The sequence below is a fragment of the Diabrotica undecimpunctata genome, chromosome 2 (assembly GCF_040954645.1).
Source record: "Diabrotica undecimpunctata isolate CICGRU chromosome 2, icDiaUnde3, whole genome shotgun sequence".
Taxonomy (NCBI): domain Eukaryota; kingdom Metazoa; phylum Arthropoda; class Insecta; order Coleoptera; family Chrysomelidae; genus Diabrotica; species Diabrotica undecimpunctata.
In genome coordinates this window covers 42,092,627-42,119,887 of record NC_092804.1, presented here as the reverse complement: position 1 = coordinate 42,119,887, position 27,261 = coordinate 42,092,627, and the positions used below count along the sequence as shown (strand labels likewise).

General features: G+C 33.6%; 1 protein-coding gene across 1 annotated transcript in view; it reads right to left on the bottom strand.

The window, feature by feature from the left end:
• The window catches only part of gem (transcription factor CP2 like gemini), a 103,433-nt gene that overhangs the window by 38,771 nt on the left and 37,401 nt on the right, over window positions 1-27,261 (bottom strand). The window contains exons 4-8 of the mRNA XM_072522725.1: window positions 26,974-27,088; window positions 17,827-18,065; window positions 16,491-16,714; window positions 11,413-11,625; window positions 8,312-8,581 (exon numbers count right to left, since the gene is read on the bottom strand). Of these exons, the coding sequence (XP_072378826.1) occupies window positions 8,312-8,581; window positions 11,413-11,625; window positions 16,491-16,714; window positions 17,827-18,065; window positions 26,974-27,088 (1,061 nt within the window). The remainder of the gene's footprint in view (window positions 1-8,311; window positions 8,582-11,412; window positions 11,626-16,490; window positions 16,715-17,826; window positions 18,066-26,973; window positions 27,089-27,261) is intronic.

Below are 27,261 nucleotides of genomic sequence, written 5' to 3'. Positions count from 1 at the left end.
AATAACATTGCGGAGATAGGACCAAGTATTTCTTATGGACGATAGAAGCGCATCGATGCCACGATGAACACAAGCACGATTCAGGGTTGCATAATTTGTATTTTCGTTTTCACAGACATGAATTAAATAATTGTTTTTTAACGTAATTGACCAAAAGTGTCCATTCGAAACAAGAGATGAAAAGTAGGGAAAATGATTTTAATTAAATAAATAGTATTTACAAAAGATAATTTTATTTTATCTTATTTTAATTATGGTAACGACAGTTTATTTGTTTTTCGGTAAGAATATCATATACCATGAATCATAAAAATCAGTAGAAAATATTGCTTAGTTAAATCATGCACTTTGCCGGCTATTAAAGATTTAAAAGCAAATAAACGGACCGCTTGGAATGCGTATATCTAATTACTAATTGCAACTTAAAATAATACGGTGTGCGTATGTCAGCGATTTTATGTCGTTCTCTGAGACTACATAATGATAATAAGGCTTTGTGGTTCTTCAGTTGTTATTCTGACTTTACAGTTAAATGTTAATTGAAAATGGAAATTCGAAAAATATATCGACAATCTAGTAAACCGCATGCCTGAGAGTTTTGGCAACACTAATCTACATAAGCCTAATGTTATTTTCTTAACGTGAAACGCTCAGTAACGGGCAGAATCAAATTCTTTCAAAAGTCAAGAAATCGGTACTTGACTTTCTCGAGAATCGAAAGCCGGTATTTATTTTAACGGTGACTTAAAATAAATATTAAATATTATGTTTATAATTATGGTCTATGGTCTCATATAAACACAATATTTAATTTGCTACAAGACATGCCATGTGAAAACAGCTTCAGAACTTTTTTACAATAAATAACGTTTTAAATTATTTAACTCTTGACTATAATAGGTTGTTGTTTAATGTTTATATTCGTTAATGACACTTACACACACTAAAATATGTTTACAGACACGTGATAAACTGAATTGACAATTTTGCTGATCTTGATCTTGATAATAAACTCATGTCGTCTTTGTTGAGTAGGGGAATCCCATGATACTATAACAAACAAGATAAGCCAACGTGTATGTTCTTATATCTCTCTCGCACACCTGTGACGTAAACTAGAGACAACGTTGATGGCGCTAAGTTGAATGCTATATCTGTGTTCATTGAATCTGTGCTCATGAATCGTTTTGTTGACTCTGGTTGACTGGTTCTTTATTAAATTACCTAATAATTAATTCGAATCCAGTTTTAGAGTTACTTAATAATACTGAAACATTAGATTTAAATATTGCTCAAACAGTAAATATGTCTTTTTGACTGATCACAGTATCTCAATCCATTTGTAGATTAGGAGTTTTAGGTTTGTATAAAAATCTTAACAACTGAGTGCTCTGACTTCCATTTCAGCGACGTATAATTATATCGATATGATCTTTAAAACAACTTTTTGTTGACTAAAATATATATGTCATCTTATAATCTTGTTGTTAAAAATGTTAAAATATATATCATCTTATAATCTTAATCACGACCCTCTAGTTGGACCCTCATCTAACTGCTTTGGAGTTAAAGTATATATTAAGAAACTAATATAATGGGTAGAAATGATGAAATTATTTCAACATCTGCAAAAGTACATGATGTATCAGAGTATGCGAATATTACTATTAACAATGTAATTAATTGTTAAATTGTCACGGAGTAGATGTTTTTACTCACTAAATTTGCCTAGTGGTGATACAGAAATTGATTACAAAGATTTAGTTGACAGTCAACAAGATTTTATTAGTCCGGATATAAAAGACCTGGAATGGGATGGATTGGAAAATTTAGCTGGTTTCATTGCATTTAAGTTATAAAAAAAATAAATATTTGGATATATTCCGGGTGCCAATAATAAATCTGGAACATATTTTTTGTAATTAGAATTGCAACACATTAAAATATTTAAAAATTATTTAAAAAGCCTAATAGAACCCGCAACATTTGTAAATGTAAATGAACACGTAAAATTACTTTTTTTTAGGTGTAAAATGTATTGTAAAATACGGATGCTAAATAAAAATATTAAAGATAATAATTACAATATCCGCAAGAGAAAAATCTGACAAATTCTTTACGTTTTACCGGCCTTGTATATTTAATTTATTATGTCTTGTAGCATTATATATTTTGTTTCTAATATACATAATCAAATCGTAGATAAATATATTTCTTTAATTAAGTTTACAAATTACTTATCCGTTTTTAAAATACGTTTTCACAAAAAATAACTAGTTATGATTTTTAGTGCAAGATATGGCACCAATGTATACTTACTGTTAACAGTTCAAGTTTGAAAGTTATTCATAATAGTAATGAAACAGCGTTGCCATTGATGCATGGTCAAAATAAGATACACACAAATTTCCTAGTTTTGTCTCATTATGACGTCATGCGCAGAGTCGATTGAATTTAGAATGGCAAGTGAGCATATCTTGTTTGTTATAGTATCATGGGGAATCCTATGTATGTGGTGTGGAAAAGAATTATTATTTTTATGGAAATACAACAAATTTACAAAAACAGTTAATGCATCGCTACATACAGAATAAAACTCAAAGTTGAGGAGAATATTAGAATATCTCAAAAATATTACCATAACAATGGACACAGTGACAACTTATTTCATTCATGAGAATAATATGTGTTCATATGTTATTTCGACAAAAAACTCCACCGCTGATAGTTGCTGGGTGAATTCAGTAGCTCGCTAACTATCAGTGCCGATCCTAAGCCCGAATACAGGAGGGTTTTCGTCAGGAAGGGTATCCGGCAGTAAAAAGCTTGCTAAAACTGTGGAAGGAATGTGAAAAACAGTTTAGAGGCTAGGGAGTTCCTCGTAAGCGACCCGCAGTAGCGGCCTCGCCTGACCACTGCCAAAACTGAGCTAGGGCTACCACTTGGAGAGCGAAAGGGGCCAAAGAAGCTAGTCCTGAGAACTACATCTCTCAACGTCGGAAGTATGACAGGTAAAGGCTGACAACTCGCCAAATTCATGCAGAGGAGAAGGATTTGCGTACTTTGTGTGCAGGAAACTCGTAGGAAAGGTCGAGAGATCTTGGAAATGGATGCAAGTTCATATATAGTAGTTCGAAACGTCACGGCAGAAATGGAGTAGGTATTATTTTAAACAAGGAGTGAAAGGAACATCTTGTAAGAGTAACCTGAAGAACTGATAGAATAATGAGTGTCCAACTGAAAACAGGCAATACCAACGTGAAAGTAGGTTGTGAAGAAGAGAAAAAGGAAGAATTTTTGACTGCCCTTGATTGCGAGATACTTAAAACTCCTGTAGACGAAAATTTTTTTATTGGAGGTAATGTGAATGGACATATTGGTAGAGAAAGAAGAATTAGGTAGGGTAGGGAATAAAAAGAATTCATGGAGGTTTAGGGATCGGAATAAGAACTGATGAAGTAAATAGTGTGATTGACTTGAAGTGAATGTATATGAAGATTGAAGACCAGTATGTTACCTATAGAGGAGGAATTTAAAGTTAGATAGATTTTGTGCTGCGTAGAAGTCAGCTAAAAGAGGTTATCAACTGTAAAGTGACAAAGGTTGAGTGTGTAGCTAGTCAACACCGACCGGTGATAATGGATACGGAGATAAAGGTGAGGCGGAAAGGAAAGCAACTAGGACACCAGAAAGTAAACTGGTGGAAGGATAAGAATTTAGCAAGAGTCTTTAAGAGTAAAGTGCTAGGAGAGCTTGAGGAAAAACATACGGTAAATGACTAATTTGAAGCCAACAATAAAGTTGTGGTGCGAGTGGGAGAGGAAGTGCTAGGAAAAACATCTGGTAAAAAGCCTCCTAGAAACAAAGAAACTTGGTGGTGGAACGATGAAGTGCAACAGAAGGTTAGAGAGAAGAAAGAGGCTAGAAAGAGGTATGAGAGGTCTAAAAGAGAAGAAGATAAGGATATATACAAGGTAGCAAAGAGGGAAGTAAAGCGCACTGTAGATACTGCTAGTTAAAGATCGTCTGCACAGCTGTATAAAGAGTTGGAAAACCCGAGGTATGAAAAGGTTATACAGCATTGCTAAAGCAAGGGACAAGTCATCAATGGACTTGGCCCACGTGTGGCAGATTAAGAGTGCAGATGGAAGAGTGTTAAGAACCAATGTTGAAATAAAGCAACGATGGTATGAGTACTTTAGAAAGTTTCTAAATGAAGAACAGCAGAGGAGAGACAGAGGGTGCGGGATCCCAAATAAGAATGTAATACCGGAAATAGCGAGAGCTGAGGTTGTCGAACGTGGAGGTTTGGAAGGCTCTAGCAGAGAAACGATTGATATAAGTATTTTGTGGCAAATGATGAGTAGGATATATGAGGAAGAAAAGAACTATAGAGAGATAAAGTTAATGACTCAAACAACGAGAATTTGGGAGAGAATTGTAGAGCGAAGGATATGGAGGGAGACATCGATAGAAGAAGAACAGTTTGGGTTCGGAAAGGAGGACTACGGATGCCTTGTTGGCTTTAAGACAGTTGATAGAGAATAATAGCGACTCCTGAAAAGGGAAAAGCTGAGGAGAAAGAAGAAGATATGTTATTTCGACAAAAGAAATATTTGGATTCTACACAGGAAAAAATATTGGTCAAGTGTTAGGCACTATAATGAATGATTGGGAAATTTTTTACAAAATTGTAACTGTGGTTTCAGGTAATGGAGCAAATATTAAAAATAATATTAAAGATCTCATTAAAAAATACAATCACGTTTATGTTGCAAATACTCTGAATTTGAGTATCACTGACGCTATTAATGAAATCAAGAATTTTCCGTAATATTAAAAAAATTCAGATCTTTGGTTGGTCATTTCAAACATATAGTTCTTCTCAGAGCCTTCTTTCAGTCCGTCATTAATCATGACGTCATATAATGTATTCGATGTTTCGAGAATTATTTCATGTAATTATTGACGAATCTGACAGATGCTAGGATCGTACTTAGCCAAAGGTGAAAAGCTTATGGCACGAAACTAGTACTTTTATTGCAAGGTGGATTAAATAGTAAACAATATTGTTTATTAAATTTATAAATATTTGTGGAAACATTTAAAAATGACAACAGAACGATCCATTTATTGTTTTTTTTATATAATAGTATATAATACAAGCACAGATAGTTCGATTTCTAGTTATACAATTAAATAACATACCGCCATCTTTTGTAAACACAAAAAAAGACTGTTTTCAAAAATTTCATTAAGTAACTAATATGATTATTTCACGACATATCAACTATTGATATATCTGAAACAAAAAAAAAACATAAAGGCGACAGGAACTGTAAGAGAAAATCGTGTGCAAAAATGTCCAGTAACGGAGTCTAAGCTAATGAAGAAAATGGCAAGAGGTACATATGATTATAGATTCATTCGTGATTCATTCGTGACACTAGGTCACGTAAAACGGTGGTCCAGAGCATCAAAATCAAAAGAAAATGTAGTACAGCCAAAATTGTTTGCTTCCTACAATTTTGCAATTCTTTTTATATACATATATTTTATATATGTAACTAATTGTCAGTAACGATTTTTTAAAAGAAATGTATCTGGAAAGTTATTATGCTACTTGCATTTCTATCAGAAATATGATAAAATATTTTAACTAACCAGTTGTAATGCCTTTGCATTTCTAAACATTCTGTATTCGCTGCGTGCGTGACTGACGCGACACATACCGCCTTCATCTGACAGTTTTGGACCTACCAATTTTCAGGTTAAACATATGACATATGTTTGACATTGTTAAATACATGCGAAATTGACAATTATTAATAATTAACTTTTTAATTATATTTTTTCAGTTTATGTACAAAATAAATGTAGTATTAAAAACTGGGTTTCTCAAAATTCATCATAATATATCTTTTCAACCACAAACGGAAAAGAAAGGGAAAAATCTAGTACTGGCAAATCAAGTTTTTCACGTGAAAGAGCATATATTTAAAAACAGTAATAGTAAAAGTTATGATATAAAAACTAAAGTCATCAGGCACTCTGCAGTTAGCTTGAAGCCTTATAAAATATCATTTAAGGTAAATTATTTAAATTTTTCCTATTTCAATTGCATAAAAATGAAGTTATGTGATATTAACTTTTTCATATTAATAGCACGGATCCATCTTTTTCTTTTCTCTAATTTATATGTAATCTTTGGGAACCTATAAAAACTACACTTACTATTTTTGCTATTATTAGCACAATTAAATACGCAATATGTATTTGCACACATTTTTGATAAAATTTAGGCGTAAAAAGGTAGGTCCAATTGTGTCATATTTCGCCGCTACGCACGCTGGCATCGTTTCAAAGTACCCCTACCATGGTTACGCACGGAACGAATACACGAGTCCTGATGATGATGGCATGTTAGTATTTATTTATTATCAATTTTGGTTCAAGATTAGAGGCTACTGATTCGCTCATTGTAATGGAATAATCAGAATCTTTTTGGATACCTTCATTTGCCAGTCGTCTTATAGTTGGCAAATAAATTTTTAACTAGTAATTTGAGTATCAGTACTTGTTCCTTTTCCGTATATCTTGGCATTTTAAAAATATTTTAATGACGAAATAAATAATCCAAAACACAAAAGAATGCACAGCGCTGTGAAATAATGTCAAATACTGACCTGAACGACAACGATGACTTCACTCTTTGACACTTCGAAAGGACGGCCAATATGGATGAAGTTGTATGTCAAATGTTCGTAATTCACGTAATTGATTGGCTATAGAAAGCGCGCATTTTAAATATCAACGAATCAAACGTTCGTTAAGAATAGACCGCTTTTGTATGTAACGCTGCAATATTTTTGTGTTATAATCACGGAACTACCACTTTTTCTGTCCAACTTAATGCGTTAGAAAAAAATCGAAAAACTGTGACGCACTGAAAGAAGGCTCTGAGACTAATTCTTGCGTCCGAAAAATTGAAAAATACGCTAAGTCAAATGGACTTTCTCGTGTTAAAAGTGAAACAAGATGAAGCAACGAGATAGAATTCTTCCATAAAATAATTATAATTAGAATTCTAATAATTGAAGGTGCCCTCTATTGGGCTGACAAATTTGCCAAAAGCTCCTGAGAATTTAGATGCTTCAGAATGGTTAATATTAAAAGACTGTTTTCCTATACTAAAATCAGCTGAAGTATTGACCTATTAACTACTATTATGGCTGGAGAACAGTATCCAACAATTTCTTTAATTATTTCTCTAATTGGCGGTATGAAGTTTTCTCTAAAAAATGTTCAAAGTGTCAACTGATTGTAGGAAGCATTTTAAAGAGAAACTGATTGAATCTAATAAGGTTCTGAAACTATTTTCTTGTGGCATGTCTAAGTTAAATATTGTGTTTATAAGGGATTAAGCCACAATGATTGTAATGATAATTACATTTTTAATAAAAAAAAATTGACGTTTCGATTGCGACTCGTTCCACGTGTATCGTTCTCAAAAAAGATTATTTAAGAATTTTGTTAAAAGGAGTGTATATATGCCCAAGTTGTTGACGAGGTTATATCATTTCACAAAATTAAACAATTGAAAATTGACACACTTGGCCACAATGTTATAGGCAACAAACATGCTTTGGCTGAAAAAATGAGGGTATATTTTTGTGCCATGGAACTTCCAATTCTGATTATTCTCCGCATTATTAATATGTGCTATAAGCGTTTGTGTGTGAGAGAGTATTCGTGTATTGTGTATGTGTGCTTTGTCTTGAATCTACACATCAGCGATTTGGGTGCCTGGAGTTTAATGAACTTGTTGCCAAAGACACGTTTTTAGATCCTCTATTTAAGAAAGTTGCAAATAATGCCCAGAAATGGATAACAGGAATAGAAAACATGACGGCGAGTCCATTCTCAAACCAACGGAAATCATAGAAGAAAATCTAAAGATCGCCCAGAGATTCAAGAAAACCCTTATCCAATACAAGAATTTACTATTAACAATTTCTATTGTTATTAAAATATAACCCATTCAAACTTTTATATTTGCAAAAATTGTTTAGTCGTTTGAACAGACATAATAAAAAACTATTTAACTATTGTTATTGTTAATTTAACTATTGTGGGAGTATACATACATGTTCATAATAACATTGTTAGATTCGTTCCTCTTTGCAACGCGAGAAATCTCTAATAATTAAAAATCGCGCTAAGCAATTACTAAATACTCTGACAGTTATATCACAAATAACTCAATTTATATGCTATTATTAAAATTGATTTAATAAATCTATTTACTTACGTCATTCAACACTGTACATTCATAACTAGGCTGGTATTTCTCCCGCTCGGAAAGCGGACGTTTCATAATCTTCTCTCTATCCTGCTTGTGTTTTCTATCAGCTCCCTTCAGTTTGAATACCTTCACTTGACAAGCTGCTGCATGGAGTATCTTCTGCGAGTTATGTGTATTCTGATCGCTGTTCTGAAACGTTTCAACCTGAATGCGGAATGGAACACCTTTTTCTCCACCGTGTTTCTTGGCTGTGAATTCTGTGCTGATGCAGTTAACCTAAAACAAAATGAATAGTGCAATAAAATAGTTTTTTATGCGTATATATAATGGAAATACTATATAATAGCAATTTTTATTATAATCGCGGAACCCAAAACGATCAAATAGAAGCATTAATGAAAGAACTTGAACACGTCATTAAAAATGCAAAGAACCGAAAGTCAGTAGGTGAAAACGAAATTTCCGAGCAGTTAATTAAATGCATTGGCGCTATAATCCTACAAATTCTTAAATATTTGCAACAAAATGTACTTAAGAAACAACTCCCCATGAATGGTTGATATCCATCTCCATCACAATACCGTACATGCATTCTGCAGCCAGGACAGAACAATATCTTTGTTAATCCACATTTTTTCTAAAAATAGTCCATGAAAGGCTATTGAAAAAATTAACAAAATATAAGACAGTAGTCAATTTGGCTTCCAAAAAGGACCTGTAGCGATAAAAGCGCTGTTTGCTTTCAATAAGACCATTCAAAGATAAATATAAATAAATTACATTCAAAGATGTTGAGATTATTTATTTCAATACAAAGATAGAAAGAATTACAAATTGGAACAATTTAATTTAACAAAATGTAGGCGTTCATTCACCGACAGTTAACTTGTAAAATATTGTGTCTTAGCAATCCCGAAAAGTATGTCCGGAAAACAAAAACAATTGAAAGTCTCAAGTATCTTTGCTAGAACTTGCACCCGACGCGACGCACCGAGGGTTTGGGCGTTAACTTGTATGAACAGCTCAAAGAAAAAGCACAGTTTTTGAAATCACAGCTTTCTTATCGCGGGGTACGGACGGAGCGGTGGATCGCACAGAGATGTGAAAAAAAAAACCGACTGTAACGACTGTATAGACTGTAACGACAGATTGCGCGACGACACTATAAATGAAATAAAATAAAATAAAACAATACAAAATAAACAAAACAAAACGAAAGCAAACGAAACAAAACAGAAAACAAGGCAAAATAAAACAAAATAAAATAAATAGAATAAAATAAAATCGAACCGTCTGAAATCGAATCGATTGGAATTGAATCGATTGGAATCGAATCGATTGGAATCGAATTGAATCAAATTGATCGGAATCGAATTCCAAGATTGGAATCGAGTGGAATCGGATCGAATTAAATTGAATCGATTGGAATCCAGTCGTATCGAACCGAATCGATTGGAATCAAATCGAATCGATCGGAATGGAATCAATTGGAAACGTTTGCAATTGAAATCGAATCGATTGGAATCGAATCGAATTGATTGGAATCGAATCAAATCAAATCATATCAAATCAAATCAAATCAAATTGTACGTGATATTAATGAAAACTTTAATGACATAAGAGCTTATAAAAATGTGTAGTTTGAAAGGTATTGCTACAGGGAAAGAATTGTTCCGTTATTTGGAACAAGCCTGGAAGCTATTAGAATTAAGCTGGGGAAAGTTGATAAGTGTTACTACTGACGAAGGTAATAACATGAGCGACCAAAGCAAAGATGTTATTACTAGAATCATTACCAAACAGAAAGATTCAGAATCAGCTGCGCCCTTGATATTTCATTGTATTGTTCATCAAGAAGCGCTGTATGTCAAGGTTTTATATATGAAAGAAATAATGGCCCTGGTCATATCTACTGACCAATTTTATAAGAAAAAACAGGCTCACACAGGGTCTGTTCCAAAAGTTCCTAGAAGATCTGGAAGCTGGCTATGGTGACGTTGTTTATTACTGTGAAGTGAGGTACTCAGTCGGGGTGCCGTTTTAAAAAGGTTTTTTGAACTGAGGAAAGAGACTCGAGATTTTATAGAGATTAAGGTACTAGTACAGATTAGAAAGCTAAAAAAATGCATATTTTGATATGCAAAAATTGGTAAAAAAAATCGTTTTTCTACTTTTTCTTCAAATTCAAAATTCCGTTGGAATTTTTTGTTTAAGATGTACCAATCCTGAGAATTAGTGTCCGCCATCGGACAAAAATGTTCTGAGACGTGAACTTGGGCGCCCTCTAGAAAACGCAAATTTAAGCAAAGCGCCAACTTGGTATATTTGTACAAAAATTTGGGTTCTAACTTCAAGGAATTAAGAAAGTTTGTTCAGTAGATGATTACAATGTATGGTAATATAATATAGGTTTGTTTTCTATTTTTCTATAAGGCCATTCAGAGTCAAACCATAATGGCCACGTCCTTCAGCATAGTGACTAGACTACTATCGAGACGTATATTTATTTGATTCCACAGTCTCAATTACGGTTTTTTTAATGGATCTTTATAACATAAAAGACAACACTTTCCAATTCGCACAGAATATATTCTGTGGAAATTAAAAACAGTCTTGTGATTTAGATACATTATCTGCTTTTTTTAACCCGCCGTCTTTTTCATTTGTTGTTGTTGGTCTAAGTGAAAGATCGTGGTAGAGCTCTTTTATACATTTCTTTTTTTGTAAGTTTTGGCATTATATCCACTATTAGTTGCCTGATACCTTCTATTAGTCTACTTCTGAGCTTACTCTGTAATTTTCGGTGATTTTTTTAATTTTTTTATGTTAATTACATAAGTCGTGTAATTCCTGTAGTCCTTCTATTTCACAGATTTTTAATTCAACAAGTTTTCCTTTTCTTGCTTTATTAACATTTGTATTTCTCTGTGCGCTTATTTTACCATGTAGTAAAATCTACCAAAAAGTTCTTGCTTTTATTCTTAAAAAGATAATTTTGATACCTGATTTATAACTTACTTTATCAATATGATATTTATCATTCTTAATAAAAATTAAAGATAAAAAGGTAACATAGCAATAGAATCGAATTTTTGAAATTTACATACCTTAATATATACACCGACTTCTTTAGTAGGATCCCAGTTAAAATGAATCATATTCAGAGCATTATTTGGTTGGGTTAGATCATAAGCTCCATAAGAAAGCGGCACGTCCACTTCGAGTATTCTATCACCTGGGCGAGAACTCTGCCATGATAATATCTGCTCCTTTTCCATATATTGAAGACGTCTTTCATGAAAACATACACGGATGAAAGTCTGGAAAAGAATAACTTTTAGTATGTGGGTATGTAAATAGGTACTGAACAAAAAAATATAAGGGTTTTCTACTATAAATATCCTAGTGTGGTTAAAAATCATTAATAAGGTACAAATTCTAAATGAGAAAGTTATGTAAGATATTTTAAAACTATAAAGAAGAAACTGTTTTTAATGATATGCCTAAATATATTGCAATCTGCCTATAAATCACAGCGTGTAGGCATTGAGTAATATTTACAACAATTGTATACTATTAATATCTACCCGAGACCCGTAAAGGCTCAAGTACATGGGGCGAGCGTACAAGCTACAATGCCAGCTTTTTCACAAGCAGCTCGTAAACAAGTCCAGTGTACTAAATGTACTCACTCCGTTGACTACTTATACAAATCCCCTGGAAAAAGTAGAACTGCCGGCGACTTTACACGCTATTCGCCGGCTTTTGAGCGAACTAGCTTCTAAACTAGCCATGTGTACTCACAGTAGCTTGTGCACAAGTGGCTAGTAGCATTGGCCTTAAAGTTTTTTTCACACGCTAGCTAGTTGGCTACTGGTGAACAATTTTGTATGTACTCAACTACTAGCGCACTAACCGATTGTTAGCTAGGAAACTCGCCTCGTGTACTTGAGGCTTGAGACCTTTTAGTCAAGACGACTTCATGCTTGGTCGTGTTCACTAAATGAGATGTGCACAATCGAGTGCAAGCTAAATATGGTTTAACTCCGGGATCAGGCGACATACAGGTTTCATTAGCCTTCTCTCGATACATATAATATACATATACGGGACTTACACATACGAACGTCGAGTACGAACGACTAAGCGTAGAGGAGCTGTAGGTACTAGACAGATTATGACTTCGAGATTTGTCAGCGCCTTCGAAGCGGCGACCTTGGCAATACTTTTTGATTTTATAGTGGGAATTAAACCCACATTATTCGGCACCAAAGATAGATATAATCACCTCTGAGCTACCTAAATCGCTACGATTGCTTGTCTATTAACAAATATAGACCTCTTAATTTGTAACCTAATTATTTTCATTTGGAAAATATGATTTCTCCGGGTGATTTTTGACCCAATAGATTCTGATGTACTTTGGTTCTTATTTATGAGATATTTGTCTGTAGTTAAGACTTACAGGAGATACAAATGTTACATGTGTAGGTTTTACCTTATTTTGTTTTATTCTTCATTTCTTTGGGCATTTCTCAACTTTATGTAAGTTCTTTGGCAGAAGTTCTGATGTAGTGATTGGGTTTTTAGAAAATGAGATTGCTGTATTATCAGGAAATATAGTACATTTTCCAACTGCTATTGTGGTAGGTAATGAGACAAATCCTTGCTTATGAGTAACTTTTCCATATTGTTAAGTGGTGCTGTTGCTCTTTCTATTTTAGTCTTAATTTCTGTGGCCTGTTCCCATTTTGCATTTACGTTGGTGCAGGTAAAGGTATACAGAAGCTTCTCCACAGTCAGTTAGTATGTGGTTTAACCGTAACTGTCGAGAAGGTTGCTGCTTTTTTGCTTTTCAACATCCATTTTATTTTCTTGAAGTTGAGGCTCAGGTTGTAGTCCTCACTTACCGCATTAACCCTTTCCATTGCCTGTTGTAATTCATCTATGCTACGAGCAAGGATTATTTATTCTACGCCATTTATTTTATATCCTCTGTTGCCTTTTCCTGACGTTTTTTTAATGTACCCTTCGGAGTAGATATTAAAGAGAAGTGGGGATAAGACACCCCTGTAGGACATCTCACTTGATCTCCACACTTTCAGTAAGTTCATTTCCTATTTTTACTCTTGCTGTTTGACCCCAGTATAGGTTTGCCACAATCCGAATATCCTTGTCGTCAATACCTATCTCTCGTAGAATATCTATTAGTTATTCATGATTGACATTGTCAAATGCTTTTCTAACATCCACAAAGCACAAATACAAATCCTTATTAACGTGTTTACACCGCTGTATAAGCACCTGAAGAGCGAAAACTGCTTCTCTAATTCCAAGTGCTTGGCGAAAGCCAAACTGTGATTTTTTATCATATATATTCTTGTAAAAATGATATTGGTGAACGCTTTAATAATGTGATTGATCAAGTTTATAAGTCGGTGGTTATCACAGAGTTGGGCATTTGCTTTCTTCGGGATTGTGAAAAATGTCGACAGCAGCCGGCCTCCGGGGTTTTTCCGCTATTATATATGTTGTTAAAAAGTGGAACTATATTATCAAGGAATTTGTTGTTTGTCTGATTTACATACGATATTTAATATTTCGCAGTGTACATTGTCGGACCTGCTACGCTGTTGTTTTTTAGTGCTACAATAGCATCTTCTATCTCTGATTTGAGGATAAAGTCCTTTTTCTCCTTCTCAATATATCTATTATCAGTCCTGTCTGTTGTAAATAATTATTCTATGTAGGAATTCCATGTTTCTAAGATTCTTGATGCTCCGAGAAAAGAGTTGCATCGCTATCTTTTATGCTGTTAGGTGACATTGTTGAGTTTTTGCTTGTCATTGATTTTTTTTTGTGCATATTGTAACTGTCGTATTTACTTTCGTATTGTTCTATTTCCATGCAATCGTTGGAAAACTATTTTTCTTTGTCTTCTCGATCTAATTCCTTGTTTGTAAATCTAAAGCTTTAATTTCAAGACTTCATTCGTAATGAAAACGGTCTTCTTCTTCTTCTTAACATGCCATACACCAAAGTGCGTAGGCGACTATCTCATTACTAGAATTCTGTTCTTGGCGGCGTGACACAGCTCGCCTGCATTGTGTATTCCTGTCCATTCTTTAATATTCCTTAACCAGGATAATTGTTTGCGGCCGGCTCCTCTCCTACCTTCGATCTTCCCTTGTAGGATTAACTGTGGTATTTCATATTTTGCTCCTCTCAATATGTGCCCAAGGTAACCAATCTTGCGTTTTTTAATTAATTCAAAGAGTTCTCTTTCCACGTCGGCTCTCTTAAGGACGTCATCGTTTCGAACTCTATCCACCCAAGGTATGCGCATCATTCTTCTCAATGACCACATTTCAAATGCTTCAAGTTTGTTGATAGATGTTTTTTTTCAAAGTCCACGTTTCCATGCCATAAAGCAAGATGGACCATATGTAGCACTTGACCATTCTGTAGCGTATTTCGAAATTTAGGTTTTGATTACATAGGAGCGGTCTGAATTTCACAAAAGCTTGTCTTGCCATTTGTATTCGGGTTTTTATCTCTTGTTGTGGATCCGATTGGTCATTGATTGTGGTGCCAAGGTATTTAAAAGTTTTCACGCGTTTTATGCGATCGTCACCTATGCATATTATCGGGTTTTCTGGAGGGTTTCTGCTAATGACCATATATTTCGTTTTCAAAATGTTGATTTTGAGGCCATATTTTTTACCTATGCTATTCACCCTATCAAGTAATAACTGCTGATCTTCCAAATTATCAGTTATAATCACTGTGTCGTCCGCATAGCGTAGGTTGCTAATTGGTATGCCGTTCACCTTAATGCCTAATTCCGTGTCTTCTAATGCTTCCGCAAATATATTTTCAACATATAAATTAAAAAGCATCGGAGAGAGTATGCAGCCTTGGCGGACACCTTTCCGGATTTCAAATTCATCCGTATATTGGTCTTGATCAATCCCCACCTTTGCCATTTGGTTCCAGTATAGATTCTGAATAATTCTGATCTCCTTCTGGTCCATGTTGGCCCTATGTAGTAGTTCCATCATGATATCATGTTTAACATTGTCAAATGCCTTCTCGTAGTCGATGAAGGTGAGGTAGACATCTTTTCGTTGATCTAAACAGTTTTGTATTAAGGTGTTCAAACATAAAATTGCCTCTCTTGTTCCTAGTCCTCCCTTAAAACCGAATTGTGTTGACCCGCTAAGTTCTTCTAGTATCTTGTACATTCTTGAGTGTAATATCCTAAGGAAGAGTTTCAGCAAGTGACTCATTAAACTGATTAAGCGGTATTTATTGTATTTTGTGGCATTAGATGTTTTTGGGATCATCACAAAGGATGACTGCAGCCATTCTCGCGGAATGTAACCAGTATCATAAATTCTATTGAACAGCTTTACCAAGATTTCGATATTCTCCTCGTCTAGTAGTTTTATTGCTTCTATATTAATTTCATCTGGACCTGTTGCTTTATGCATCTTTGTGGTTCTAACTGCATATTCTATTTCACTTCGCATTATTGATGGCCCTGATAAGTTTTCGGAAGGAAGTTTGCGCGTTGGTTGTGTTGGTCTTTCCTCATTAAAAAGTCTTTCTGCGTATTCTTTCCACGCCATTGCTATCTCCTCTTCTGACTCTATGTATTCGTTTCTGTCGTTGCGTATTCTTGTTCTGTGGTGGCTTTTGTGTATATTCGATATTTCTTTGATCTTCTTGATCTCTGAAAACGGTCTTCGAAATACAAATTTCTTTCTCGGATGCAGCAAAATTTGCAACATCGTCTCGAACAAATCAACAGCGCTCGTGACATATCGTGGCGAAGTCTATAAAAAGCACTCATTCTTGGGAACCACGCTCAGCAGTCAGCAGTCAGCGGCTACGCAGAACACAACTCAGTCTGTTGCCTTACTGCCTATGATAATTTCTCGAGGAAATAATTACAGACCACGGCGTAAACGCCGGGAAACCAGCGTATATTTATGTTTTAGTTACTCGTCGACAATTAAAAGTATTTCAAACTAGGTAATCAATAACACAAATAACTACACCCAGAGGGTGTAGTTATTTGTGTTTATTCAAACGGTGAAATCAAGTTAAAAGTGTAGCTAGTGATTAATACGAATTTAGACTCAACATATTTTAACAAACTGATTTGGCTTGCTTGACTTACCTTTAGAATTTTTCCTCTGTAGTAAGACAAATCCCCAAGTTTTTTTAATTTAATTTCATAACTCTGTCCCTGATTTAAATATGTTAGCGTGTCTTCGTTTTGTTTAGTTGCTATACTGGTTGCAGCAGCAAGGACGTACTGAAATCGCTTGTCTTCTACCAGATTGAAGTTGGTTGATGTAACTGTATAACTATCTTGTGAATTCGGAGATGGAATATTTGAATCTAAAAAGTAATAGAAGTATAATTAATGAAACATTTAAACTCTTAAATGATGAGTCATTTTAACGGTAGAGATAATAAATGATTTTAGATTCTTCAACAGTTTTCCGGTTAATTTGTTTTGCCGTGTTATGTATCGTGATTAGGTGTAAAGATTTGCATTATTTGTATATAACTCATTCTTTGATACACATCTAGATCAGAATTGTTACCTTGATTTTGTTGGATATACTGAAAGGTGTGAGTAAAAACTTATCCGCGGGATAATGTCATAGTCATACTTTTCGTTTTTACTTATTACTAATTTAGTTACCCCATTCCTATCCATTTAGTACATCCTACTGTTATTAAACTGGCATCTATATTATCGTTAATAAATGACGACCGATCGTTTTTGAGTGCTTTGGAAGATACAGACTTCTAATAACTACGAAAAAACGGAAGAACCATCAAGAACATTCGCTCCGTGCGCGACAATTGGGTAGACCTACGCGATAAGCCTATGCCAGCGTGAATAGTAGCTGAATATGTAAAGAAACGTATTTTTTAGCACAAGTTATACGTTTAATAATAATTTATTAAAAGTATGTTTAAACAAATGTTGGATACGTAATTATTTTAATATTAACTCGAACAATATTGAATAAAAATTATTAATTAATTATTTGTTTTGGATATTCATTGCTATTCATATTCGCTTACTCCAAGAAATCTGTATGTACATTCTCATTTTGAACGATTTTTAGATCATTTGTGAATTTGCAGTACCTATTATGCATATTGTGGTGCGTTTCAATGACGTTAATCATAAATCCTCCAGTGTACAATGTATGTATTATAAATACTTATAGTTCCACACAATATTAGTTTAAGGAAAAATGTTTAACACTCGAATAATACTGCAACACTCTAAGAACTGTCCTACTGCAAGTTGTGTAACTTGTCTACATGTGGCTCAACTAGGTGATAAAAAATACAATTCTACGAACTTCTTGTTACTTATCCTTTGTTTTCTTTTTTTCTAATGATCATGAACAAACCAAATGTTTTTCAATACTAATAAAAATAAACAGAACTTTTCCATCAATATTATATTTAGCAAACTTAGCACTTACTTTCCATTACATTCTGTAATCCAACCAAATTTCCATGGCTAAGCAACTGACTGATGGTGTTGTTGAACATATTTTGACTGGAGTTGTCTTCCATTGTGCTATTAATGGCGACATTGGCATGTGTGTTTGTTGGACTGTGATTCTTACGTGCTATTTGTAACGTGGTGACATCGCTTGATGTGGGCGAGGGAGCTTCTTGTTTGAAAATAGTCAAGCCATTCATGGACAATACATTTTCGCTAAAATTAATAAAAAAAAAATAAAAACACGGACCACAATTATTATTTTAAGGAATACATGAGAATTTTAAAATAATGCACAGTAATAATCACGGTTTTGTTAAAAACTTGGTAAGTATTAAATTAGGGAAGATTTTTCTGTTAGCTTTATATACTGAGAATCTAGAAAAAATCTAGTAGAGCTAAAACTAGTAGGGATAAATTACCTTCAACAGTTTTTTTAGTGCCATTCAAAATAATTATAATTTTATCTTTAATCGTGTCGTAGTATTTAAACCCGAACCTACTGTAGTTGTTCATAAAACTTTTCTGTGTTTGGTTTGTTCGCTACATGAATGTGTAATAGAATATATTAACATATTAACATATTAACATTAAAATTACAAAACGATAATGAATTCCTGTAACATGTAATAAACACGATAAGAAATAATACTAAGAAGTACTCATAATCAATGAAGGAAAGAATTCAAGAACCCAATGAAGAAAAAATTAACAATATATAGAAGGCACCATTTCCGGTTAAACATGTTGTTTCACATTGGTCATAGCAAATCTATCGACTTGTTTGGACTGGAAGGCAAAAATAAAAATAAATTCATTAGTAAGCAACCTCCGTGTAGACCCACTCTAGAAAAGACAGTATATTGTTACGTTCGCCATTGCTACGCCTATGATCGGCTTTTGATGACCTGCACGTGTTCGACAATCGAGTTACAAGTAACGGCAGTTAACAAAGGTCTAGATTTTCTGACGTCACGTTCAGTCTAGAGCCTGTGGAATGATTCGAACATTCGAAGCGACACTTAACCGGGGCCCAGAGATTTCTACTTAATTCTAGAAGCATAGGCGCACCGTATATAATTAAATCGTAGAAGTTAGTCTATAAAATATATTTGTAGCCTGACATAAATAAATTAGTGGGATAAATGAATTGGGTTTTTATTGTTAGTGTTAAAAGACTGTAAATAAAAATAAAATAACATCACATTGGTGTCATAAGAGTGCCATCATTAAATAAATTTTGTAAAAAATGGCGATAAGAATCTGTGAGTTGAAAGTGGCCAATTTCAGGTGCATGGCGGGATTTCCTTGAAGCAACACTTATAAATAAACTGGATAAGCAGCCTCGACATTAACGTCTAATATCCATACATACTATAAGTACGTATACTGAAACGCTGCTAGATCAAAGAAGACAAATGAGAAGCGATAATAATGCAGACAGCCACACTCTAATAGAAATGAATAAAACTGTTTCGAAGGCAATCAGGAGAGATTTAAGGAAATTTAAAACCGATCATATTAAACGTACTATACAGGAAAATAACAGCTTAAAAGTTCCACGTAGAAAACTAACGAATGGGAATTGCGAAATTCATAAATTAAAAGAGAAGAAAAATGAAATCATATCACGTAGAGACGAGTTAATACAGGTCGTCGAAGAGTTTTACGAGAAATTATATGGAAGTGAACGAGAAGATCAAACAAACAGCCATTTCAAAGAAGATCATGAATCAATAGAACGGACCTAGAAAATTATAGATCTATTAGCCTGTTGAACCACATATGCAAGCTCTTCACTAGGTTAGTGACATCAAGATTGGAGAAAAAATTAGATTTCTACCAACCGAGAGAGCAGGCAGGATTCCGATCAAATTATGGTACCAATGATCACCTCCATACACTAAAGACACTCATTGAAAAATCTATAGAATATAACAAACCTCTTGTCGTCACTTTCATAGATTTTCATAAAGCGTTCGAGACGATCGAAATAGACAGCCTTATAGAAGGAATTAATGACAGCAGGATTGACCATAGGTATAGTGAACTTATTTACAATATTTACAAAAATGCCACTATGACTGTTAAGATACACGATAAAACTCGACCAATAAAAATAAAACATGGGATAAGGCAAGAAGATACATTGTCACCGAAATTATTCATAACGGCATTAGAGTATGCCTTTAAGGTTGGTCAATTGGGACCACAGAGGAGTAACAATAGACGGCGAAAAACTTAACCATCTCCGTTTCGCAGATGACATTGTCCTTATCACAGATAATTTAGGAGAAGCTACAGATAGGTTAAATGAATTGGACTTTGCATGTTCGAAGGTGGCCCTCAGAATAAACTTGACCAAAACTAAGTTTATGGCAGCCTTTGGAAAACTGCGAGACACACTCAGGGGCAACATACCAATTAGCCTAAAAAGAAAAGTATTTGACCAATGCGTATTACTGGTCATCACCTATGGGGCGGAAACTATGACTCTAACCAAAACTACGGCTTCGAAATTCAGAGTGGCACAGAGACGAATGGAACGGTGTATGCTGGGAGTGACGTTGCGGGGCCGAATAAGAAACTAAGATCTGCGAATAAGGACGAGTATTGCTGATGTTGTGGAATGCGTAGCGGAAATAAAATGGAATTGGGCAGGCCATGTAGCGAGAATGCATGACTCACGATGGACGAGCAAAATTACACATTGGAGGCCAAGAGCGGACAAACTTAGTAGTGAAAGACCACCTACGCGTTGGGCTGAAGACATCAGGTGTATCACCAAAAATTGGCAACAAACAGCACAAAATCGCAAAGAATAGAGGAGTTTAAGGGAGGCCTATGTCAAGTAGTGGACGTGATAAATGAAGACTGGATGATGATGATGATCCATACTTATTAAGTTTGTTTTTAATTCTGTATGAAAACTTGTTTTTATATTTCCCTTATCGTTTTCAGTTGACGATTTGTTCACGAACATAAAGTACATATCTAAATCAATAATAAACTACGTGTTTCCAAATTTGGGTAACATAGATGTAATGTCGAAGTTTCTTTTACATAAATAAATTTAATAATGAATACTTACTTTTGAGTAAAGCTATGAAACCATTTCCATAGCTTTATTCAATACGCTGATCACATTTCTCAAAGAAAACTAAAATGATAAAGGATTTTGTAGAATACATTTGGAATAACGAAACAGTAAAATGGTAAGAGCCTGGTGGATTTAATACCAATAAATATTATCGACACCTAAAAGGGCACAGTAATGAGAGAAGCATATCGACATATATAAATAAATATTGTATTAGCACAACTTGGTATGGTCGAAGTAATTAAGTGGCAACCAAGCATATTACCTCAAACCTCTCCCTCGTATTTGTCATTTGTCAAGGCAAATCATAAGCAAAATTTACATTAGCGTTATAAAAATTAAATGGAGAAGTAAATATGACGCTGCGAATTTAACTCAACAAATGTTCCCCTTACTTAATATACATAATATGACTAAATATGTTTTTTTTATCTTCTACTGTTCAAGATGATTTTCAAAAATAATCGGATATTGTGAAATATATTACTCTTTTAAAAATAAAATTATCAAAATAGTCGGGATTAAGGCCGATATTTGTTTAAGTGCAGACAAAACCAGTTTGAAACATAGGTATTTATTAACAAACACAGTTCAATGATACGATAAAGAGGTTCTCTTTATTTAGAAACACTTAAAATTAGGTTCGATATGGACATATTTATATACACTTACTTGATCACAACCACTAATTAAGTGTTACAAAAATTAAAACAGGTAAAGCACATACTTATTATTCTTATGACAACATTGACTATTGATCCCCGAACAATTTTAGCATTTTTTCTTATATTTTGTCAAAAATGTAGTGTAATGTAAATTGCCAACAACTAATTGCCATGTTGAACTACAGTGCTCAACAATTGATAAGGATCAAAGTAATATTTTACGCCAGAAATAGCCGGAGTTTGTAAAAATTTAATATAATTAAAATAATATTAATATCCCGACTTTGATATCAATTTTACACGAAATATGTATAAAAATGAATTTTGTTATTGTGACCATCCGTTTTCATCTTTTTTTTACTATGGTCAGCAATAAATTGAATATTAAAATCATATGTTTTCATTTGATATTAACACAGTTCGGGTTCAGTTGTTTTAAATAGTGGAGTAGACCTTTAGATATTGTCCAAATGCAACAGACTGTGAGATGAATCAACGAAGGGTTAACGCAACGTGAATTGGCTCAACATTTGGGGTTTTCCCAAAAGTGTTTTGGGAACAATTAACGAATGGAGAAACTGTTTGTTTACGGATGAGTCTAGATTTCGTATAAGCAATTCCCATGGTCGTATTTTGGTTTGAAGGGAACGAGGAGAGAGGTATAAGAACATTATAGGGTGCCTACAGCTGCTTTTGGAGGAGGCTCTATTTGCGTTTGGGGTGATATTTGTTTTGATGGCCACGTCAGCTTAGTCACTGACAAATGCTACGATGACGGCTCAGAGATATAGAGATATGGTTGTAGAACCAATTATTGTACCATTTGTGGGTGCAATCGGATAAAACTTTGTCCTTATTGACGATAATGCCCGTCCTCACCATGCAAGAATTGTGAACGAAAGATTACAGTATCACAGTATTAACAGAATAAAGTGGCCAGCCCGGTCACCAGATATGAACTGCATAGAACGTGTCTGGGCCACTATAGCACGACTACTAAATATGTTAGATAATCCCGTGAATACGCTTCAACAGTTAAGTGAAGCTTTGAAGCACATATGGACAACTTTGGATCAAAATTGTTTCAATGTTTTAATTGGGAGCATGCCTAATAGACTAAGAAGTTTAATTCGTTCACGAGGAGGTCCAACAAAATATTAGAATTTTTTGTTTTAGTTTTGTATTTTATTTTAATAAATTATTTTTCTTGTTAAAATATTTTATTTTTGCTTTTGAGTAGGTATATATATATATATATATATATATATATATATATATATATATATATATATATATATATATATTTATTCTAAGTATAACCAACGAAAAAATAATACGTCAACAAATTTTTAAAATATTTGAAATAATAATTATGATCCTTATCAATTGTTGAGCAGTGTATTTGACTGATTTCGCACACTTCTTTACTTGACCTCTTTTTTTATTAAATAGTCTGTTTTATCTTTTTTGTATAATAATGCTAAATATTGTGTAGTGTCACTATTCAAAAAAAATGTTTAGTTTCATAAAAATGGTCGCCAAAACTTGGTAATGTAATCGGCCAAAACTTAAGGTAAGGTAAGGTAATCGAGGCAGATAAAAAAACCATCAAAAGGTTTTTCTATTTCTCAGTAACAAAACAAAATAATCTTTAAATTTGTATTTTGAGAACGATTGCGAGGGACAATTGAAAATAAAAAGATTGTTGTTAACCAGAAGGTTGTATAACAATTCAACAAGACCATGTTGTTTTTAACGCTACAAAAAGTATTTCATTCCAAAGATTTAAAAAACACAAATTAAAAAAAATAACATTTCTGTCGGACTACATGGATTTAGCTGAAAATTTGGATTTAAGCTTGTCTTACCCTCCTTTGAAAAATTATATATGGGCGAAGTGTGGTTTTTGTTTTTAAGTAGTGAAAACTATCCCTAATCGGAAGAAATAGGAAAACACGTATTAAAGTATTAAAATCTGATCGAATTAAGTAAAATAAACATATTTAATGATCATTTGTACTTTAATACAAGTTTTCAACTCTTAGAAACCATAGCTTATGACGTAGATAACTTTAAAAAATAATTTTTTACGATGTAAAATGCTTAAATTATGACTTCAAATCAATAAAAATTGACCGAAGGCTTAACGTGCTCTCCGAAGCACGGTGAACCTCTCGTATCATTTTTAGAAATGAAAATGTCGTTCGTGAAAAGATATTCATCTGCAAAACTGATATGCGTATTTTAAATATGTGAGAGCTCCAAAATACGTATATTTTACACGCTTCAAAATTATCTCTCAAAAATATCATTGGTTTTTCTTCAATAAATCAGTTAATTTTCAAGCTTTGATATATGTATGGTAAAAATGTCTTCTTCTTCTTTTTATGTAGACATGACTCTGTCTGTTTTTCAATGTTTCTCCAGTAACTTGTCATTCCGTCGTTTTCGTGGTCTTCCTGCTGATCGTCTTCCTATTGGGGAACCATCTCTTGCCGCCTTTACAACTCTATTTGTTGTCATTGGGCTTGTATGATCGTTCCACTCTACTCTTCTATTTCTTACCCAGTCCTTGATGTTCTCCACCTTGCATCTATGTCGTATATCTGTACTTCTAGCTCTGTCCCATAGTGTTTTACCATCAATTTTTTAAAGTATTTTCATCTCTGCTGTCTCTAACATCTTTTTTGACCCCTCTGTGCCAGGTCGTGTTTCTGCCGCGTATTGTAAATTCTGCCTTTCGTTTGTTTCCCGATATTTTTATTTCTCCATATTGCTTCATTCAGGAAACCTGCGGCTTTGTTTGCTCCATTCACTTGATCTTCCACTTCTGTTTCTAGCGTTCCGTAGCTAGATAATGTGATGCCTAGATATTCAAACTCCATCACTTGTTCTCTAATCTGACTTCCCAGCTCCAATTTACATCTTAGTAAATTTGCTGTTATAACCATGCATTTTGTCTTTTTTGGGAAAATTAACATGTTAAATTTTCTGGCGGTTATATTAAATGGTGCAGCATACGTTGTAAATCATATTTACTTTGAGAGAGTAGTATTGCGTCGTCAGCATAGCAAATTATGTTAAGTTGTTTTTCTCCCATTTGGTATCCTTTTTTAGTTCTTATATATATATATATATATATATATATATATATATATATATATATATATATATATATATATATATATAATATACAGGGATGAGTGCCTTAAGAGCCGGCAAAATAACACAAAAGATAGAAAAAATAATACGTTGTGAAATAAAAAGAGATGCAAGTAGTAGAGGTGAGAAATTATCGATATAAACCTATAATTTACTTTACATTACATTAGATCTATCGAAAGTTTCCCACCTTTAGACGTTAGCTTATGAGCTGGTTGACTTTAGTCATAGTAATACGTATCACGTAATGTGAGTAAAAACAGTTTAAGTATGAGTATGTTTTTATCCAAAATTAAAGTATTGATCAATAATAAACTGTGATTTAAGACGTCGCATACACTCTTCTCAATACAGAATTATCATAGCTTGTTATTCTGTATTCGTCAACACAGAATTAATTATCAAATTACTACTAATTAAACAGTTTACTTAAGCTTTGCTTTATTGCCTTCAATCAGTTTTTACTTTATGCGAAATTTAAAAAATGTTAATGTTCGACGTCATACTTGTAATATTATGACTGAAGTCAACTAGCTCATAAGCTAACGTCTAAAGGTGGGAAACTATCGATAGTCCTAATGTAATGTAATGTAAATTAGAGGTTTCTATAGATAATTTCCCACCTTTACTACTTTCATCTCTTTTTATTTCACAACGTATTATGTTTTCTATCTTTTGCGTTATTTTGCCGGTTCTTAATGCACTCATCACTGTATATTGTTTGATTTTTATTTAGGAGTTATGGTAACCGCAAGATTTTATGAAGTGAATTCTCATTGTACAATTTTCAGTGAATAAGTTAAAATAAACAATTATTATGACAGTATTATCCATATTATAAAGTGGAAAGTTGTAAGTAATTGTAATTAACCATTTAATATAACCGCCAAAAAATTTAACATGTTAATTTTCCCAAAAAAGACAAAATTCATGGTTATAACAGCAAATTTACTAAGATGTAAATTGGAGCTGGGAAGTCAGATTAGAGAACAAGTGATGAAGTTTGAATATCTAGGCATCACAGGTTTCCTGAATGAAGCAATATGGAGAAATCAAAATATCGGGAAAAAAAAGAAAGGCAGAATTTACAATACGCGGCAGAAACACGACCTGGCACAGAGGGGTCAAAAAAGATGTTAGAGACAGCAGAGATGAAAATACTTAAAAAAATTGATGGTAAAACACTATGGGACATAGTTAGAAGTACAGATTTACGATGTAGATATAAGGTGGAGAACATCAAGGACTGGGTAAGAAATAGAAGAGTAGAGAGGAACGATCATACAAGCCCAATGACAACAAATAGAGTAGTAAAGACGGCAAGAGATGGTTCCCCAATAGGAAGACGATCAGCAGGAAGACCACGAAAACGACGGAACGACAAGTTACTGGAGATACATTGAAAAACAGACAGTCATGTTTACATAAAAAGAAGAAGAAGACATTTTTAAATGTAATAGTATATAATATTCTGCATTTAATCCTTCACCATAAGTGTCCGTCATAGTCCCTGAGAAGTTTATATAATTTTTAACATACACAAAAAACAACGATATGTAGTTATAATTCCTCTCTCTATATGCAGAAATAACATTTTTAATTTTGGCTTATTCTTCCTTTTCTCCTTTTAACCCTCTACATTTTCGGATGATAGCTAAGACATAATTGAGAGCAATTGCTGGAAAAACATCTAGCAGAGTAATAAATAAACAAATAAAAGGGCTCTGTAAAATACAGGATGTTGTACGATGGCGAAAACGGAGAAGACGGAAATGGAACCTGCATGTTACACGTATGGATTCAATTGCATATGCATGCGGACTATATATCTGATGTCTTTGTGGAAGGTGACTAAAAAATCAGATTAACTTCCAAAAAGTAAGTCTTTGATGCATGTGAATGTTTCATTAAATAAGTTGAAGATATAAATGTACTTATGGGGACGTAATTGCAACTAAGGGAGAATCATAACATAAATAACAGAGTTATAAGAAGTATTTTGCAGTTGGTTTCTTTTTTACTAAAAAATTAAAGAAACATTCTCGTACTTACTATTTTATATACTTAACAAAGATAGTACGTCCATGAAATCTACTCAAATGATTGATTTATTACTCTGCTTTTTTTGTTCATACAAATTATTATAGTTATTATGATAAGTGTATGCATCTCATTCAAGATTTTATGGCAAACTTACCTCACACTGTAGGAAGTTCCAACTAGATCGTTGGCTCCAATGTTCAATTGGTTTTCGATATCGGTGTTCAAATCTCCATAATCATCCACCTGCCAATGCTGCATTTTTATTGCATCTAAAAAATTACTATATGTTAAACTACGTTTCTTGTGGACTGTATCGTGCAAACTAAATCAAGTCAAAGATTGTTTTACAAACATTAAAATAAAGGATTATCTCAAATTACAATCAGGAAAACAAAATACATAACTATAACACAGCCAGTAGCCCAGACTGTTGTTTTCAGTT